The sequence below is a fragment of the Sphaeramia orbicularis genome, chromosome 18, assembly GCF_902148855.1.
Source record: "Sphaeramia orbicularis chromosome 18, fSphaOr1.1, whole genome shotgun sequence".
In the NCBI taxonomy this organism is placed as follows: Eukaryota; Metazoa; Chordata; class Actinopteri; order Kurtiformes; family Apogonidae; genus Sphaeramia; species Sphaeramia orbicularis.
Window position 1 is genome coordinate 25,017,318 of NC_043974.1, and position 20,689 is coordinate 25,038,006.

The window sequence follows — 20,689 nt, forward strand, 5'->3', positions numbered from 1 at the left end:
ACATTTAGGCTATATAATGTATATAATGTACCTTTTTGGTGTCTGCTTCACAGTTTCTCGGAGATGTCTTAGCGGTCTTCCATTCTCTGTTCCGTCTGTTTTTTTTTTTAATTGTAATTTTTTAAATTTAATTTTAATTTAATAATAATGGATTGGATTTATATAGCGCCTTTCTAGACACCCAAAGCGCTTCACATTATTGACCCATTATTCATTTGCGCTCACATTCTCCCTCTGGTGGTGGTGAACTACATCTGTAGCCACAGCTGCCCTGGGTGGCACTGGAGGCAAGGAGGGTGAAGTGTCTTGCCCAAGGACACAACGTACTGACTAGGACAGAGTGGGATTCGAACCGCCAACCCTTCGGTTATTGGACGACCCACTCTACCAACTGAGCCATGGCCGCCCCCATTTATTTGCATAAAATGAAACAGCAATAGAAAAAACAACAGCATTCAAACAAGTAACAAAATTGTGCAGGAGAGGTTAGGAGCCAAAAAGAGGACATATATGAATATCTCCCCCAAAATGAACAATACACACAAAAAAAGAATTAAAAAATACAATATAACTGAAATAATAAACTAAAGTAAAAACAATAAAAATGTAATCCACATTACAAATCTGACTGCGACTGTGTCCGAGCAGGTTGAAGCACAGTAACGCGTGCAGTCACAGGATTGGGTCAATCAAGATATGCCCTCTCAGATATTATATCCTGCATTTTATTTGAGCTTAATTTTTAATAGGAAAAGTGTGTGGTGTTTTAGTTATAATGAAATATATATTGAATCATTAAAAAATAGTTTTTATGAGTAATTTTTTTTTTTTTTTTTAAATCAATTACTAGAAATTTCAGATGATCCCATTTGAATTCCAGGTGACCTCACGTGGGGTCACGACCCCAAGGTTAAAAAACACTGGACTAAACATTCACTTGTTGCTTAAAATATCCAACCCAGTGACAGGTCCCATTGGAATGAAATAATCAGTACTATTAACTCTTGTCCTGTAAGTGGTCGAAATGTTATGGCTTATTTGCAAAGATGAAGATGCAAGTTTGTACTATATATAGAAAAAAAAAGCATAGTGGTAAAATGAATTAAAAATGCATGTGTATTGGTTCAACATGTTAGCCAAAATATGACCGATTTTTCAATTCCTATGTACATGAATGTCACATATGGAAATTCAATGCTTTATATGAAAATGAAATCACAAATATCACCTCTAGAAGAAACAATGTATGCATAATTTCAGGAAACTATCACTTCTATCACTGTAATTTTTTTTGTTTCCCTCGTTTGTCATTACTTTCCTGAACGTCATAATTGGACGTAACTCAGCAGGCTTAGGGTCATATTTCATTACCACATAACAGCCATGAAAGTTCACTTTTTACACAACACCCCTGAATGTCATGCTGTCACTAAACCTTATCCATGACATTTGCTGCAATAAAACTTCACCACCTAATATGGACAAAAATAGCAGAGTGTACATTTGTGGTTTTATACAGTTAGAGGTGTAGACTGTAAGTGATGCACAAACACAAACTGTATACAGTACATCTGAGCTGTTTACTATGGATATGAAGCTTTATGTTCATGTGCCTTCACCCAGACCTACACGCTTACACAACCACTTCCTCGCCAACAGTCACTGGTTATATCACTTCCTGTCTGTCAGTCCATCTGTCAGCAGCCTCATTAGCGCTCTGTCACCTTTGTACCATCAGCTAAGAGAAGAAACACACTTATACAGAGCACACACACACACACACACACCTTTTGGTGACAGTCACACTTGAGCATCACATTTGTGGCCAGTGGACGGCGACATCCACAGCAGGAGATGACAGCGCCTGTCTCTCAAACACACACACACACACACACACACATATACATACATACAGGGTGGGGAAGCAAAATTTACAATATTTTGAGGCAGGGATTGAAAGACAGTGTATGACCAATTAGTTTATTGAAAGTCATGAGAATTTATTTGCCACAAGAAAATTTACATAATAGAAAATGTTTTTATTCTATGGGGCCATTTACAGGGTGTAGGATTCAGTCGACTCCGGGAAGATTTCATCGCGGATTAGCCTTCTGTTAACATGGAAACGGTGCCTAGAGTGCCTGAATCCGGAAACTTTTGATACCAGGGTCCAGGGTGGAATGTTATCGATACGCTCCCCATTTCAGCTCCGTGTTAACGCGAATCGGAGCGTTCCGGGGTAAAATATGACGTCACCGTATGCGCGCGCAGCCAAGAACCACCAGTTAACCCACTCCAGGCCAGTTGGTGGCAGTAATGCGCCTCCAAGCTGGTTTGCCAGCCTCTATGACACAATAAAGCTGCAGAAAAAGAAGGAACAACCACAACAACGGCCGGTTTCAGAACAACATACGTGCTGCTAACTGTGCTCAGTTTGCTGTCGCTTCTCCACCAAAAGTTAGACGCATTTCTTATATTCGCCAATGCCTGAGTCAATCCCTAACGTACCATCGAAGGAGGACAGTTAGGAGATCGCCAGCTACCGGTCTGGCATGGCCACTACAGCGTATTCAGCCGTCCTCGCGGACTCATGTTAACGCAGATCGTTATCATAGCGGCTTCATCTTAACGCGGAATGATTTTATAAAGCAAAGGAGAAATCTTTGCGGAATTAGATCCTAGTGTTGCTGTGTAAACGTACCGTAAGTGTCCTCCTTCTTTCTCAATAACTGCCTTCACACGCTTCCTGAAACTTGCGTAAGTGTTCCTCCAATATTCGGGTGACAGCTTCTCCCATTCTTCTTTAATAGTATCTTCCAGACTTTCTCGTAATAGTTTTGCTCATAGTCATTCTCTTCTTTCCATTATAAACAGTCTTTATGGACACTCCAACTATTTTTGAAATCTCCTTTGGTGTGACGAGTGCATTCAGCAAATCACACACTCTTTGACATTTGCTTTCCTGATTACTCATATGGACAAAAGTTTCTGAAAAGGTATGGATAATAGTGTTAGGTATGATTATGACATCAATATATGTTTGGTTTCAAAACAATTGATGTAGTGCCTGCTGAGAAAAAACAACTAAACGTTCATTGTAAATTTTGCTTCCCCACCCTGTACATACCTACATACATACATACATACATACATACAAAACTAACCTTTGGCTGTTTGGCGTACTTTCCCGTCCTGGTGTCTCTGATGTGGCTGATGTCCAGTGTCTCCACCTCCTAAAAGACAGTACATGGAGATTTGGGTCAGTTAAAGGGGTCATATTTTACTAAACCCACTTTTATGTCTTTGTAAAGCACTTTGAAGTGCCTTGTATATGAATGGTGCAAAAGAAATAAATTTGCCTTGCCTTACAACAGACATGAGCAAAATAAAGCGCACCGCCATCATTTTCCAGACTCTTAAAGGGGTCATATTTTGCTAAACCCACTTTTATTAGTCTTTGGTGCATTTATTTGTGTATTTGGACCCTAATAGTTCATAAAGTTTGAATTTGAACCCTCCAGGTGCTGCAAAGATATCTTTATATTCATTCCGGCAAAAATCAAGTGGATTTTTACAACCTGTCTTAATTCCGTCTTAATTTGTTACATTTTATAACTAGTTATGTCACGACATTTGCACATATAAGGTATTTCTCAGAGTACGCCATAATTGTTTGTCAGCAGCAGCGGTTGTAGTAAAAACTGAAAATATGTCCAAACTTTAAGCGGATTACCTAAAATGTGCAGTTGTTGGTTGTATTAATGAACACAAGTGGCTAAACGGGACAGAAAGTGCGGTCAACAACCTGGAGGGGGTGGGGCCTGAATTGGCTCATTTGCATTTAAAGGGCCAGCGCTCAAAATGACCTTCCTGGTGTCATTACTCAGAAGTAGGGTTGAAGATGGACCTGTGGAGTTGAATTAATGAAGAATTCAGACCCAAGCAGAGCATTTACAGTTTATGTAGACCACAGGGAAATGTTTTAAAATGCGTAATTCCATTTAAAAAAGCAAAATATCACTCCTTTAAAGTAAACTCCTCTCATCTAACAGTGAGGTTAAACCCTGGTAGACAAATTCACCTCGAAATTCCACTGTTTTTGAAATATTACCTGGTGACCTACGACCCCCGACGTTCATGGCTCAGTTTCAAAGTGCTGTGTTATTAATTTCATGACATTCTGCTGATTTCTGGATCATTTTTGTTTTGTTTGGAAGTGATCAATAGTAACATCAATACAATAATCTACATTCACGAGACTGGAAAATTTGTCTAATTACCATTATGCCTAAATTATGTCACTAATTTGAATCATACCTAGTCGATCTCCATTTAATTTAGCATCTGCATGACAGCAACAGCAGCAAGAACACAAATATATATATATATATGTATATATATATATATTTTTTTTTTTTAGTATTGTTTTTGGTTCAATTTGTTTGCTTGTTAACACTTTAGCAGCAAAACTACTGGTTGAATTCATACCAAACTGGGTTTACAGATTGCCAGTGACCCAGAGTAGATGTGGTTACATTTAGGGAAAAGTAGGCCAAAGTTTAAATTTTTTATGATTTTTTTTATATCTTTTTTTCCCTCTCATTTACTTATAATGGGCGAAATTTCACATGTCTATAAAAACATCATTTTTGTGTCAATTCACTTCAAACTTGGAACATGTATAGAGGCAACTGATATGCTGACATCAGCACACGCTACAACACGTGCAAGGGGCAGAGTTTGTTGTGCCTGGCACCACTTGTTTAACTAAATAAATTTGGGCAGTAATGGGTTAAGTTTGATGAGGAATCAGTGATGCCACTGGAGAAGAATGTCTGTAAATAATGTCCGTAAATGATCTAAGACAATGATTTATTTAACTGTTTTTGCAATAACACCTTATAAAAGACTGGCTGTAAATAAACGGAGCCTTATGAAATGAAAAATATAGAAACATTTACTCTTACTGTAAATGTTAGTTTGCTCTGTTTGCAGTTTGGCTTCATCTGATTTATTAATAATGAGGCATATTATACTTTAAAATAAGGCTTCTTTCAGATGGTTATAAACTGTGATAACTCATTAGAAATGGACTAATATGACGACTGATAATGGGGCAAGATTAAGTATTAGAATCAGATTAGTCATGACTTGACCTGAACTATTATGTGAATATGATATTAATGTTATTTATAAAGCAGTTACAATCAAAATGATATCCTAATTACATGCCGATTGTTAAGGTAATCGTTTTGTAAACTAGTGTCCTTTTTATAATTTCTTAAAACTGTAAAACTCTCATTTTCAGGTGTAATGTCTCTATTCCTAAGTGGGTGGTGAATGTAGCATCATAAATGGGACAGGGCTGGATGCCCTGTTTGCAGTTTCTGTGGTTAAAAACAGCTGGCAGAAGCAGAAACAGTGACAGAATATCCTTCAGGAAAAAAACGGCTTAAAAAGCATACCTGAAAAAGGACAGCGCAGAAATTAATTCCTCGGGCTACAAGTTTATACTCTGGCTACCCTTTCTCCCTCTTCTATTAAACCCTGTTTTATTTATCTTCATCTGACTCCCCTGTTTCTTGAGACATAAAACACAAGAGTTGACATGAACTCGGTGTGCGTTTGTGTGAGACAGCGCAGAGACACAAAGAATTACTTCTATTATTTTCAGGATAATGTGCTGAGGAACTCTTTGTACATATGCGGATCGCTATCTTTGGCGTATCTTTAGAGCGCATTTGCATGTCTGATGCTGCAACACCAAACACCCACACATACAAACAGGCTTAACACACACACAAGTCAGTGGAAAAGGTGTTTTTGAATGTGTGTGTGTGTGTGGGCTGTGAAAGTCCGGGCCAAAGAAGCCATTAACCTGAAAGATAATGTTTCTGGAAGAAGAAACTCCAAAGAAGATGAGAATGAGAGGGATGGAGCTTTGAAGGAGAGTGAAGCCATAAACTAGTCATAAACACAGAGGAGGACGCACTGTAAATATTTGCTTTCCCTGCACTCATTCCCTTCCCTTTGCTTTTTTTAATCTTTTTCTGCAGCTTTCAGTGCATTTTAAGCCACTTGACATGTTTTTCCACCTTTACGTCTCCTCCTGTGTGACCTTACTTGTATTTTTCCACTTTCTACTCATATGTGTTTTCCTGTAAAAAGGCTTTTTTCTGCTTCAGTATCAAAACTCATGTGTTCCTCATTCCTTCTTATAAGTATTTGGGCTGAGCTAGCCTCAGGCAAACGTCGTCTTGGGACTGGACATGAGTGATAAAGGTCTCAAGTACTGAACCAATAGGATTAAACTCTGTCTTAAACTTTGTCCTCTGATTGGCCTGTGGAGAATAACTGACTTCCTGGGGGAATAAACCACTTCTGAGTCTGTAGGACACATGCACACGTGCAACCGTCTCCTCTCCCACAGGCCGTAGTTTCATTCTGCCATCACTATGGTGACTCCTTGGAGACCGCAGTAATGAGACTACAACTTTGTAAGACAACTGCATGTGTGACAGTTAACATTTTCTTACCGGCTATTAATCCAACACACACACGCTTTGACTAAAACAGATGCACACATGCAGCGATAGCACCAGGCGTATCCTCAACATGCAGGTCCTGACTTGTGAAACATTCTGACCTGTTGAGCAAGACGGGTGTGTGTGTGTATGTGTGTAAAAGGCTTAGAAGCTTGTGCTCATCAGATACATGTGATACAAATGCATGAGCAATTCTTCACACGGGGATCTTCCCTCGAGAAGAGCACAAATGTGTCAGCCTGTGATCTGAAAAGAGTGTGAATGTGAAGTCAAATGTGTGTGTTTTTGCACGACAGGGTGCATGTGTCCGTGTGAAGGCCGATCATCACGGATAGCGCATTCCTAACATATTCCTTCTGCTCAGTTAGTGGGTGTATATGTGTGTCTGTGTGTAATATTTAGCTAGCGGAGGCAGCGCCACAGCTCCATTCAGCTCTAAGACCAAACACACTCCACTCAATTGATCTCCTCAGACTGAGCTGCAGGCTCATTACCGCTCCAAATTAGAGTGGGAGAGAGTTTTCCAGGAGTCGCGCTGTGATAATTGACTGTAATTTGCTGTGTTTTGGTGGACAGACTCTTGTGTATATTCTGCCTCCATTTCGCAGGATGCCTTTGTGCTAAGTGAACTTGCATTTTGCTGCGGTTACTCAGTCAGGTAACAGGTGGCTCTCATAGTGCTTCACCCAAAAAAAAAAAACAAAAAAAACCACATCATGTCTTGCTGCAATGCATTCTGGTCTGTGACACCTGGCAGATGCTGCATTTGCTTCATTCCTTTGTAGAAAGTGATGCCAGAATTCATGTACGGTTTTGTAAAGATTTATCAGATCTTATGCTTCCAAATGTTACATGATCTGTTCATTTGTGAGGATTTATGTTACAAATAAACTGAAATAAATGCAAGAAAAACATAAATAAATCATTACTTCAACTTATTCCTCCACTGTCGTAGCAAAATTTGGAAATGTAGAAATTAGGTTTCAGTTAGGTTTAGCTAATTTGCGCATTACATACAAGAAGAAGATATATATTTTATTAAGTAAGCACATTGTGCAGGAAAAGTTAGAAGTCAAATGGTTAATAATGCAAATATTTCCCCTTGAGAAAAAAATGAGTGATCATAAAAAAAAAAAAAAATCACAAAGACAAACCTAAAAATGTAAATATAAAGCTTTAGAAATGATTATGAAACAATTTTCTAAAGAAATATCAGCCCCTCATGTCATCTTTTGATATACTGTTTGTATATACAGTCACGGAAAAAATTATTAGACCATCAAAAGTCGTCAAAAAAAAAAAGGTTATGTAATCAAGTACTAACTCCTGTGTGTATCATGTGACTAAAACGGACAGAAAACAAAACATGGAATGCCTAAAAGCACTGTTTTTGTCAGTACAATGCCATAGCTGTTGATGGAAGAACTGAAGTGATTTTGGTTATTATCAAGAAAACATGGAAAATGACTAGATATCAACTCTGAAATTAAACTCTTCTGAGTTATTTTTGTTGTTATCATTATATTTGTCCAAACAAATGTACCTTTAGTTGTAGTAGGCATTAAAATGACCAAAAAATTGAAGAAAACAAGGGTGGTCCAATAATTTTTTCCGCGACTGTAGATCAGGCATAATTCACAGTGAATGGACTGTTTTGTCAGTATTGAATACACTGAGAAAACCAGATGGCTGTCCAGGCTACCACTGCAGTCCTACACAGCAAAAAAGGCCTGTACAAAAATAAGAAAATGGGTTAAAATGTCTTATTTCAAGTTAAATGATCTGTCAGTGCAGTAAGAAATTTGCACTTGTGAAGTTGTCTTAAAATAAGAAAAAAACATCTAATTATAAATGCAAAAATTCTTATTTTAAGCAGAACATACTTGTTTCCAGTCTTCATAGTAAGATGTTTTTTTTTCTCTATGGTGTATATATATATACATGGTCTTATGCCATAGCTATTGATGTAAGAACTGAAGTGATTTGGTTTTATATATTTTATTTTTTAATTTATATTTGTCCAAACAACTGTACCTTTAGTTTTACCAGGCATTAAAATGAACAAGAAATTGAAGAAAACAAGGGGTGGTCTAATAATTTTTTCCACAACTGTACATATAATATATAGCCTATCTCTGGGGTGTCAAACTCATTTTAGTTCAGGGGCCACTTTCACCCCAATACGATCTCCAGTGGGCCATACCAGTAAAATAATACCAGTGAAAAAAGTAAAAATTATATTATGAACAGGTTTACATCTACAAAGTTTCCTTAAAAATCTGAATAACATGAACAACTTGAATTGTCTTAAGAAACACAAGTGCAATTTTAACAATATTCTGCCTCAGTTTATCAGGTTATCATTTACACATGTGCATTACAATCACAAAAAAGCATTTAGTAACAGGCAGAAAATTGGTAAAATCGCATTTACTTTTCATAAGACATTTCCGTTTCTTCAAATCTGTTCAGGTTATTCACATTTTTTATAAAAGTATAGTTTTGGTAATGTGAATATTTTCATGTAATTTTCCTGTTTTACACCAAAAAAACAAAAAGAAAATTTGGGGTTGTCATTATTTATAGCTTATTTTAATAATATTTTACTGGTTCTGACCCACTTGAAATCTATTTGGTCTGTATGTGTCTGTATGTGGAACCTGAACTAAAATGATTTTGACATCCTTGATTGTTAATATCTTCAGTGTAATTTTTGTATTTCACAAATTCATCCTGCGGGCCAGATTGGACCCTTTGGCAGGCCAGATATAGCCCCCGGGCCACATGTTTGACACCTGTGGCCTATCTAATCTATACATGGTTTGTTATTGGTAAAATTATGTAAGTCTTTCATTTAAAAACATCTTATTTTGGGTGCATTTTGTCTGTTTTTTGGCTCAAATTTGCATCTTATCAGCTTCAAAATTCACATTTACATTAATGAGGACTTTTCACAGCTTTGTCAAACTGGTGTAGCAATTATTTCTCAATTTGTCAAAAGTGAGGCTGCAAAGCTAAACATTTTCTGTAACCACATAAGAGACTGTCTTCACTAATCCACCTATTATATACCACTAGCAGCATTGTACCCGTGGTGCCATTGTACGATAGCGCCCTCCTGTGGTGCAACAGCGGCATTGCACCCATACGCCCTCCCATACTACAACATCAGGTCACGTGTCGGACAAACACGCGTCGGACACAGAAACATCCATTATAGTAGGATTCTATTGAAGACTTGAGTTGCATCTTGAGTCTAAAAGTCTTGAGTACAATAATCAGTGAATAATCAGGTTCTGTATTTCTCTAACATGTCACATAAATAATCAAACTTGGTCCAATATTCAGTCGGATCAACTCAAGTGCAGGAAGAGACAAACACTGAGGCCTTTGATTTACCTTCAACGAGGACAATAAGGTCAGAAAACAACAAAACGAGCCTTGAAGTGAGTCTGAATGTCACTTAAGTAGGTGTTTTTTGATCTAACTGGGGTGATTAAGTTCTATTTAGGCTCTAAACAAAAGTACAGTGAATGCACTTTGATTGGGCTGTCGTACTCTTACTCCTTTCCTTCCGTCATTTCTTTGATTGACTTTCCACTTCCCCCTCCTCCCTGCTGACCCGCCACACGCTTCATTCATTTTCTCAAGATTAGAAAAATATGAAAGGGCAAGAAAACAATCAGGAGAACGCCACTCCTATCCTGTGACGCGCCGGACTGTGTGTTTAAAAGATCACCACGGCTAAATCTGTCTCAAATGACCAATCACAGCTCAGATCAAATGGCACATGATGACGCCACCTCGGAAACTGATCCTCCTGTACGGTGGCAGAGGAGAGGAGGAGGAGGAGAGGAGAAATGAGGAGAGGAGAAACGAGGAGAGGAGAAATGAGGAGAGGAGAAACGAGGAGAGGAGAAATGAGGAGAGGAGGAATGAGGAGAGGAGAGGAGAAACGAGGAGAGGAGAAACAAGGAGAGGAGAAACGAGGAGAGGAGAAATGAGGAGAGGAGGAATGAGGAGAGGAGAAACGAGGAGAGGAGAAACGAGGAGAGGAGAGGAGAAACGAGGAGAGGAGAAATGAGGAGAGGAGAAACAAGGAGAGGAGAAATGAGGAGAGGAGAAACAAGGAGAGGAGAAATGAGGAGAGGAGAAATGAAGAGAGGAGAGGTGGAGAGGAGAGGAGAAACAAGAAGTGGAGAAAAGAGGAGAAACGAGGAGAGGAGACACAAGGAGAGGAGAGGTGAAATGAGGAGAGGAGAAACGAGGAGAGGAGAAACGAGGAGAGGTGAAATGAGGAGAGGAGAGGTGATATGAGGAGAGGAGAAACAAGGAGAGGAGAAACGAGGAGAGGAGAGGAGAAACGAAGAGAGGAGAAACAAGGAGAGGAGAGGAGAAATGAGGAGAGGAGAAACAAGGAGAAATGAGGAGAGGAGAAATGAGGAGAAACAAGGAGAGGAGAAATGAGGAGAGGAGAGGAGAAATGAGGAGAGGAGAAACAAGGAGAGGAGAGGAGAAACAAGGAGAGGAGAAATGAGGAGAGGAGAAATGAAGAGAGGAGAGGTGGAGAGGAGAGGAGAAACAAGAAGTGGAGAAACGAGGAGAAACGAGGAGAGGAGACACAAGGAGAGGAGAGGTGAAATGAGGAGAGGAGAAACAAGGAGAAACGAGGAGAGGAGAAACGAGGAGAGGTGAAATGAGGAGAGGAGAGGTGAAATGAGGAGAGGAGAGGTGATATGAGGAGAGGAGAAACAAGGAGAGGAGAAACGAGGAGAGGAGAGGAGAAACGAAGAGAGGAGAAACAAGGAGAGGAGAGGAGAAGTGAGGAGAGGAGAAACAAGGAGAAATGAGGAGAGGAGAAATGAGGAGAAACAAGGAGAGGAGAAACGAGGAGAGAAGAGGTGAAATGAGGAGAGGAGTAACAAGGAGAAATGAGGAGAGGAGAAACGAGGAGAGGAGAAACAAGGAAAGGAGAAATGAGAGGAGAGGTGAAATGAGGAGAGGAGAAACAAGGAGAGGTGAAATGAGGAGAGGAGTGGAGAAACAAGGAAAAATGAGGAGAGGAGAAACAAGGAGAGGAGAAACAAGGAGAGGAGAGGTGATATGAGGAGAGGAGTGGAGAAACAAGGAAAAATGAGGAGAGGAGAAACGAGAAGAGAAATGAGAAGAAGAGAAACGAGAAGAGAAACGAGGAGAGGAGAGGTGAAATGAGGAGAGGAGAGGAGAGGAGAGGAGAGGAGAGGAGAGGAGAGGAGAGGAGAGGAGAGGAGAGGAGAGGAGAGGAGAGGAGAGGAGAGGAGAGGAGAGGAGAGGGTTGTGGTCAGATTCACTGTCTGATGATTTAATCTTTGAACATGTTAAAAGTGTCTGTTATCATGTTCACACAGAAAAACAGGAAGGACAGATGTGGTCTTTTTCATCAGAAAAGTGATCTGATTTTATGAAAATATATAGACTTTTTAATTTATTAAATACATTTTTGGCATTTTCAAGTCGTAACTCAATCACAATAGAGAGACAAAAAATGTGTGAGTGAGAGAAATAGAGAGAGAGAGAGAGAGAGAGAGAGAGAGAGAGAGAGAGGTAACAGGGAATGACATCCAGCACATAGCCTGATCCAGAATAGACCCAGACCACAGTGGTAAGTCTATGTGGTTCACACTCCTATAATACTGTAGACAGGACTGTGCAAAAGTCATAAGCTGCCTTTAGCTTTGTTGGTTTTTCAGTCTCTTTATTTAAGATACAACAGCTTTATTCCAGAAAGATGTGCCCAGTATTAAAATGCAAAAAAAAAAAAAGTACCTTAATGTCTTATTACCTTAAATGTCAGTATTTTGGTGGGACCTCTATTTTGGTTGAACACATCTGGAACTCTCCATTTGACTGTCTGGTGGTTTTCTGTAGTAATCTAATTTTATTTTACTCCGAGCAGCATGCAGAACAACCCAGAGTCTTTTTTTCTTTTAAGACATTTGAGCTGTATTTTATTCTCCTCTCTGTACAAATGATTGCATAAAGCTTCTTATTTTTAGTGCTCTTTACATATTTCCTGTAGATTCAAGTTTTTCATGCATTGAATAGAGACTGGAAAATGCACGTGTGGTCATTAAACTGCACAGTAATGTAAACTGCGCTCTATTTAACCAGTGATGTACATAATACTCCAGCAGAGGAATGGAACTATTGTCCTTATTTTGACAGTGGGACCACTTGTGCACATTTACTGATTAAAAAACATTAAATATATCCATAATAACTGCAGTTTATTGTGCAGAATAAGCACAGATTTGCTTCTTAGGAGAACTGTTGCTGCGCAGCGCTCGTGTATCCTCGGGAACAAGCATTGCGCCTGCCAGTACTCTGGAGGCGTGGCTTCAGGGGGATGTCTGAAGAAAGGGGTTTGAATTTTTGAATTGAGTATTTTCAAAATGTAGCTTGCTCAAACTGTTTGTCTAAGATCTCCTACCCCAGCTTTATATTCTTCCTGAAAATAAAAGTGCAAAAGAATTTTCAAAAGACATTTTCTGACACTTTTATTGCAAAGGAAACATGAAGACACCCAGGCGGCCTGTTGTAATGGCAGTCTTAACCCTCCGGTATCTGGGTGCGCCTTTTAGGCACACTTTGCACTTCGTTTTAAAAAACTTCATATTATTTTTCACAATTTAAATAAGGTTAGAATTCAAAGGTTGTTCATTTTTGCATGATCTTTAAAATTCTGGCCACCAACTAAAATTTGCACATTGTAAACAAAAGAAAATTACAAGACTAGCATCTGTCTCCCAAGTGTGCCTAAAACGCACTATTTCTTCCATTTGATATGTATGATTAGGGCTGACCTTAATTTACAAAAATAAAATCAAATTAGAGCAGAAAAATAAATCGATGTATAATATTTGATAGTTTGATTTATAGGTGTGCATTTTTGGCACACTTGGTGACAGACGCTAGTATTTTTGAACATTTGACCTAGCCCCAAAAATAATTATGCAAATTAACCAGTGTTGGAGTTAATCATTGACATATGCCAGGATGAAACAATCAAATAATATGTGATCCACTTTTAATGTAGTATATTGAAAAAAAATTATTTTGTGTGTTTTTTTGCATCCAAAAAAATGGTTTGTTTACATTACAAACACTACATTTAAAGGGTTAAAAAATGTGACAATTATTGAGTATTTGGTATTTTTATTTACGCCTCAAGTTGATGAAATAGAAAAAAGTGCAAAAGAATTAAAAACAAAGTGTATGAAATTTTTTTTGACATTATTCCACAAGTGTGCCAAAAAGGCACATTTGGTGCTTAGTAAGGGCCTTGCTGGATGGGATACCGGAGGGTTAAACTCCACTAATTGTTTTTGTTCCTCTTCTCATTTCTCTGTAGTTTTTCTTTGCGTGACTAAAGTTTGTGTACTTTCTTGTAAATCTCAGATGCTTCTAAGAGTATTTTTATGTCCGTAAGTCACTCGTATGTTGTCTTATGTTATGACTCTGGGTCCTAATTTGTCTATTTGTGTTTATGTACATGTTTTCTGTATAGTGTGTGTTCTCCCCCCAGCCCTGTAGGGGTGCTGTGCTTTTTTTGTCGTTTTGTTTCCCTTGCAGGGTGAAGCTGATTGGTGGAGCAAGATTACCCGGCCCCATTAAAAGTGGCCCTGGATCTAGCAGTTCGCTCTCTCCTTGTCTGCTGCCAGCTCCCGACCGTGATTCCTGTGTGTGTGTTGAGTGTGTTCAGTCATCGTGTGTTCGAGTGTGTCTGAGTAATTTTGTACATATATACATTTTTGCCCAAAAGTCAGGACTAAACATGAAGAATCAGCATTCAGTTTCTATGCGCTGTATATCTGGAACAAACTACCAGAAAATATCAGGTCTGCTGAGAGTCTGAGTTCTTTTAAGTCAAGGTTAAAGACTCACCTGTTCACTGCTGCCTTTGACTAAAAGGCTTTTGACTTTTTAAACCTTTCATGCACGAATTATGAGAACCGTAGTCAAGATTTTTTTCTTTAGTGTTTAGTCATGAAAAAAACAATGCGATCGAGGTTTTTTTTCTATGGAGTTACAAAAATATCCATGCATTTAATTTCTGAAGTAAAGAAATGTGTGTTTAAAACCCAATATCAGAAAGTGATATGAAAACAATGAAATAAAAACATTTTTAATGCTGCTAATCTGATGTCTTCTCACATTTTAACATATTCTAATGCTAGTAATTACTCACTTCATGGAGATAATATGCAAAAAAAAACCTTCTTGTCTAACAAATAACAATTGATCTACACTCAAACATGTTACTGCAGATCAGGTTTATCAAGAACAGTAAAGTTACAGTAATGATCTGAATTACAGTGTATGGGATGGTGCATAAGCGTCCACTGTGTTGGCTGATATGGAACTAAAACAACAAAACCCATTAATATACAAGAGAACAGCTGGAGAAGAACTGTCCACTGGATTGGACAGTGCATGAAAGGGTAAAATTTTATATTCTCTTTTGAAACTCTGCACTGCAACTCTTACTTTAATATGTGTGTATTTTTATTTTTCTTGTATTTTATTTGTTGTTTTCTTACTTGCTGTTTTTAATCACCTTTTACATGTTTCCTTTATAATGTTTTAAATGTGTTTCTTTTTATTTCAATGTCCTGTGTGAAGCACCTTGAATTGCCTTGTTGCTGAAATGTGCTATATAAATAAACTTGCCTTGCCTCGCCTTGCCTTACATCACAGGTGTCAAACATGCGGCCCGGGGGCCAAAACCGGCCCGCCAAAGGGTCCAATCCGGCCTGTGGGATGAATTTGCAAAGTGCAAAAATTACACTGAAGATATGAACAATCAAGGATGTCGAAGTAGTTTTAGTTCAGGTTCCACATACAGACCAATGTGATCTCACTAAAATAATAATAGCATAATAACCTATAAATAATGACTCCAAATTTTCTTAGTTTAATGTGAAAAACATAATATTACATGACATCTATAAATAAGTAATGACAACTCCAAATTTTTCTCTTTGTTTTAGTGTAAAAACTTATATTAAATGATGAAAATATTAACATTTACAAACTATCAATTTACAACAAAATGCAAAAAACCTGAAATTTTAAAAGTGAAATTTTAACATTTTTCTTCCTGTTATTAAATATTTTGTGCCTTTGTAGATCCAGTCTGTAATATACACGTATAAATGGTAAGATGAGGTGTAGTACTGTTAAAATTGCACTTACTTTTCTCAAGAAATTTTATTTATTTTTTTTTTTCAGGTTATTTGCATCATTTTTACTTGGATAGTTTGCAAATGTACATATTTTTATAATTTATTTTTGGTTGCACTAAAACAAAGAGGAAAAACTTAGAATGGTCATTATTTACAGGTTATTATGCTATTGTTTTACCGGTCCGGCCCACTTAAGACCAGTTTGGGCTTAATGTGGCCCCTGAACTAAAATGAGTTTGACACCCCTGCTTTACATAGTTGTAAATAGCATTTTTGTGAATCGAGCCTTTTTTCCGGTAGGGGAGGACGGCCCTTTTATTTTCACGTTTTCTCCTGTGTTTTCGTAGGGAGTTTAGGTTGGTTTCATGTATTTTATTTCTTGCATTTATATTTGGTCAGGTAATTTAGTTTGAACTTTAAAGACTTTTTGTTTGTTGTTTTAGCCGAGCCCTCCCCTAACGCTCCTTTAGTTGTTTAATAATAAATATTGTGAACTTTAGTTTGGACTGACGTGTGCTTAGACAAAAAAGCGTATTATGTATGTCTCGGTAAACCCCTAGGCCGGGACGTAACACTTGTTTTTCAGCATTCTCAACATGAACATGAAATGGGTCCGCTAGATTGGACTCATTTATATCCAAAACACTAATAAAACAAACAAATCAGCCGTGATTATGCACCACAGTCCTTCCAGACAGCATCAGTATGGATGCGCATTTGAGTTTTTATGCACAAAAGATGAACTGACATGTTAGTTTGGAGTTTATTTGACTCAATTTGAGCTTCATGAGTTTCATTTGACACCCTTATGAAACCTAGATGGTTTTGAAATCATATTAAGTGTAAATCCTGGCAGATAATACAGCTCGTTCCTTCTCAAATTAAGCATTTACTTCTTTAGACAGTTATTTTTATACAGTAACGAGGACGATTTTACAAGACAGAAGCAACAGAGGAGAAGAACAAAGAGAACGTCAAACTGGTTCATAGCTACAATGTCAGTGTTGGCAAGTTGTTTGGAGACAGAAAGAGGAGGACACTTAATACCCCTGTGAAGCATGGGGCAGTTTCATAACCCTGTCTCTGCGTCACCTCTAATGTCTCCTCAGTGTATATATATATATATATATATATATCAATGGGATCTCACTCGCTCTCCTGCTTTATCGGTTTATCTCTGTCCCAGCTCTTTGTCTCTTCTCCCAAACGCTTCATATTTCTGTCGTCTGGAGATGGAGAGAATAAAGAGAGTAAACACTGGACACTAACACACCGAATCCGCAAAGAACAAACAATGAAATGAGAAAAGAAAAATAGAAATCTCGCAGGAAATACCTCATCATTTATGTGAAGAAAAACGAAAACAAAACGAACGTCATTAAAATGAAACCGGACAGAAACGTAAACAACTAAGTCGTACCAAATGTCTCAAAGCTTCAATAAATACGAGCTGAAGCGGCATAAAAAAAAACAAACACACACACACACAAAAACTGACTTAAAACAAAAATAGTTGCAGTGATCATAAATCTTTCACAGAACACAAACACACACACACACGGAGCGGTGAAATTACAACACAAACCCACATGGCTGAACCCAAGCATGAGTTCTGAGGAAGACGGCAGAGTCGTTTGTGTGCAGGTTAAACAGATTATCAAAACCACTGGATTTCAAGATAAAAACAGTGGCTTACATTCCATCTCTGCATGTAGGTCAGACTTATCTTTACTCTGATCTTTATCGTTTTATTACTTTTACTTCTCGTTACCCTGTTTTTTTTTAACAGTATTGCAGATTTCAACACCTACATTACAGGCTGTAGTTATGACTGATTAATATCAATATTGTTTTATTGCCTATAATAAGTGATCATAGGTCATCCTTTGGGTTCATTTTACAAACAACTAAAGTCCAGTCTACCCTTTTAGGTGTCTTCATGTTTTCTTTGTAATAAAAGTGTCAGAAAATGTCTTTTTTGCCAATTCTTTTGCACATTTGTTTTCAGGAAGAACTTAACTTTCAATATTTGGCCATTAATCACTGCAAAAATCAAAATCTTACCAAGTGTATTTTTCTCATTTCGAGTCAGAATATCTCATCACACTTAAAATAAGACATAATCACCTAAAGAGTAACTTTTCAGTGAGATATAAGAACTCATTTTTAGACAATAGATCTTGAAAATCTTATATCAAGAAATCTTACCAAGATAATTTTCACTTGTTCCACTGGCAGATTTTTTTTTTTATTTTTTTTTTTTTCTTAATTGAAGCTGAAAAAAATATGCCAATGGAACAAGTGAAAATTATCACTGAAAAGTTATTCTTTAGGTGATTATGTCTTATTTTAAGTGTGATAAGAAATTTTGACTAGAAATGAGAAAAATACACTTGGTAAGATTTAGATTTTTTCTAGTGATTATCATTATTATAAACAATACATGCTTAAAACAGTGTGTTGTAGTAAAAAAAAAAAAAAAAAAAAAAGAAAAAAACCGACTTGAAGTTTTTAGCATATTGATGACCAGAAACAACTGTAAATGTCCATAACAAAAGTTTTTGAGATGCAGAAATAAACTTTCAACTATTTTACATCTGCTCAAACATGCTTTTTGGTCTTGAACATTCAGTATCTGTATTATGGGTTCATATTTTTTGTTATTTCCAGGCTTCCTTTCTACTTGTAATAGAGTCCCACATTGCTGCCATAAAGTGTTATATAATGGTGGAAAGTTCAGGATCTGAGCTTTCCGATGCCTTTTGAATTTTGTGGACACGGTTCAGGAGTTACAGTAATTTCAACGCTGTAAAGTGCAAACTGCAGTGCCGGAGAGATTGCTGTTGTTGTTTATTGTTTGTTAATTGTTTATTGGGGATCCCCATTAGCTTCCACTGCAGTGGTTGCTAGTCTTCCTGGGGTCCCAGTTAAAAAGACATCAAAACTTATACATCATTTACAATAAATGCAATGGCAATGCAGTAGCAATAAGTAACCGTGAACATATCCAATAAGTAGGACTTTCACATACGGTACACAATTGATTTTAGCGTTCTTTTAAGTACATGTAAATTGGGTGAGTCCCTCAGCCTTTTTGGCAAATTATTCCAGAGTTGTAACAACCTGAATAAAACAGACTTTTGTAGTTGATGTCAAATGGTTAATGTGGATATTTCCCAAAAGGGATATTTGTCTCTACCTTTGGACCTCTTGTCCACATATAAACAGTGTTCTAGGTCACAAAAAAGGTCCTAAAAAGCTCTCCAAAGTTAACATAAAAAAAACAACAACAACAACAACAACTCCAGTTTAAGTGTATGGAAAAAGATGCTGTCACACCCTGTTTTCTCTGTCTATTATTGTTTGGTGCAGACCTTTAGGAAATGGGCTGGACCGGTGTTATGGACAAACCCACATCATGTAAAGAATACACTTTAACAATCCCAACCAACACTTTTACTTAAGGTAAAGTTAAGTTTACAACCAAAGTTTATAAAACCTCTGCGTCTGGTATCTCCAGTATTATACACAGTTTTAAGTCCAACACAAACCATTTAAATATTTTGTAAAATGAAGGCTGTGTGGACAGAATTTTCCCAGGAACAATTATCTGTTAGTGTGAAAGGCGTAACATTCACAAAATATTTTAACCCTGTAAAGCCTGAACCATTAAATCATTGACAGAAAATTTCAGTTCTTTGAAACTGGAGCCTTTATTGGTCCTTCTGAAGAAAACTGGCAAAGTTCTGCCTCCTTCCTCATTAATGACAATCTTGTAGTGTCACTGGAAAGGCCTCTGGTGAACGACTTCCTCTCTCCTGGTGGATTATCTGAGTATTGCATGTATCTAATTGTATACATCAGGCTTTTCAAGAAAAAAAATATCACACTGATCATGTACAGACAAAACTCAGGTATCAAATATGATACATTTACGTGTTACAGGGTTAATGTTTTGTCATATTATGATGTTTCGCTTGCATGTGTTTGTCATGTTCTAACTATAAAGAATACAATAAAACTATAAAATACCTTTTTTTAACATCATTTTCATCTTATTGAAAAATGATTAACAGATGATGCCCTAAATCACACAAGTCTGTCTTGTTTTATCTTGTTACGTATTTTACACTATTTACATCTTTTAGGTTGAGAACGGGCAACTAATCATTCTCTATTTTCTGCCGGTTTCAGTGTGTGATGGCTTTTTGTTGTCATTTTCTGACTAATAATCCTACATTTTTGCATCATTTCACACCAACATTATACTACATATGGAATATATACACTGATCAACTTTTCCAGTACATATAGCTGGAGTGTTTCCATTACTTACCCAGACTGGTATGGCCTGAATATTAGTCTCACTGGAGTTTTATAATGAATCCAAAACATTTTCACACAAGCATTACTAACATTTCTGAATCATTATCTGTATATAAAAGACTCACTGCACATTGGAGTTCAGAACTCAGACCCACAACAGCAGCAAAACAACACATTATGCAAACTCTGCAAATTAATGCAGACAGATGCTAAAGTATCACAACAATAAACCAATCTAGAAATAAACTTCCTATCTTGGCAGCCTATTCTAATAACAGTATTGCAACATGCTCACAGGTTGGTGCAACAGTAATTACATGGCTCTTCAAAACAAATGTTATCCAAACAGGAGAGTTTTGAGAATGGTGTTAGTTTTTTAATGACACATTCTGTAAAATCCCTCTGAAATGTAGATCATATGACAAATTATTGATCACAGTCTAAGTTCATGAGGTCAGCCAGTCTTAGTTTATATCATTTTTGCTTTGTATGATGGTTAGTTTAGCTCTTTTTCTTTTATAACTAAAAATAAGCCTTTAAACATGAAAGAAATGACAATTTTTAGCTGATAATTTACATTTTTGTTCATCCAGC

The 20,689-nt window shown here is 37.3% G+C and overlaps 1 protein-coding gene across 1 annotated transcript in view; it reads right to left on the minus strand.

Moving 5' to 3' along the window:
- plcb3 (phospholipase C, beta 3 (phosphatidylinositol-specific)) overlaps window positions 1–20,689 on the minus strand; it is a 146,027-nt gene that overhangs the window by 54,147 nt on the left and 71,191 nt on the right. Inside the window, exon 3 of the mRNA XM_030162722.1 lies at window positions 3,165–3,233. Within this exon, the coding sequence (XP_030018582.1) occupies window positions 3,165–3,233 (69 nt within the window). The remainder of the gene's footprint in view (window positions 1–3,164; window positions 3,234–20,689) is intronic.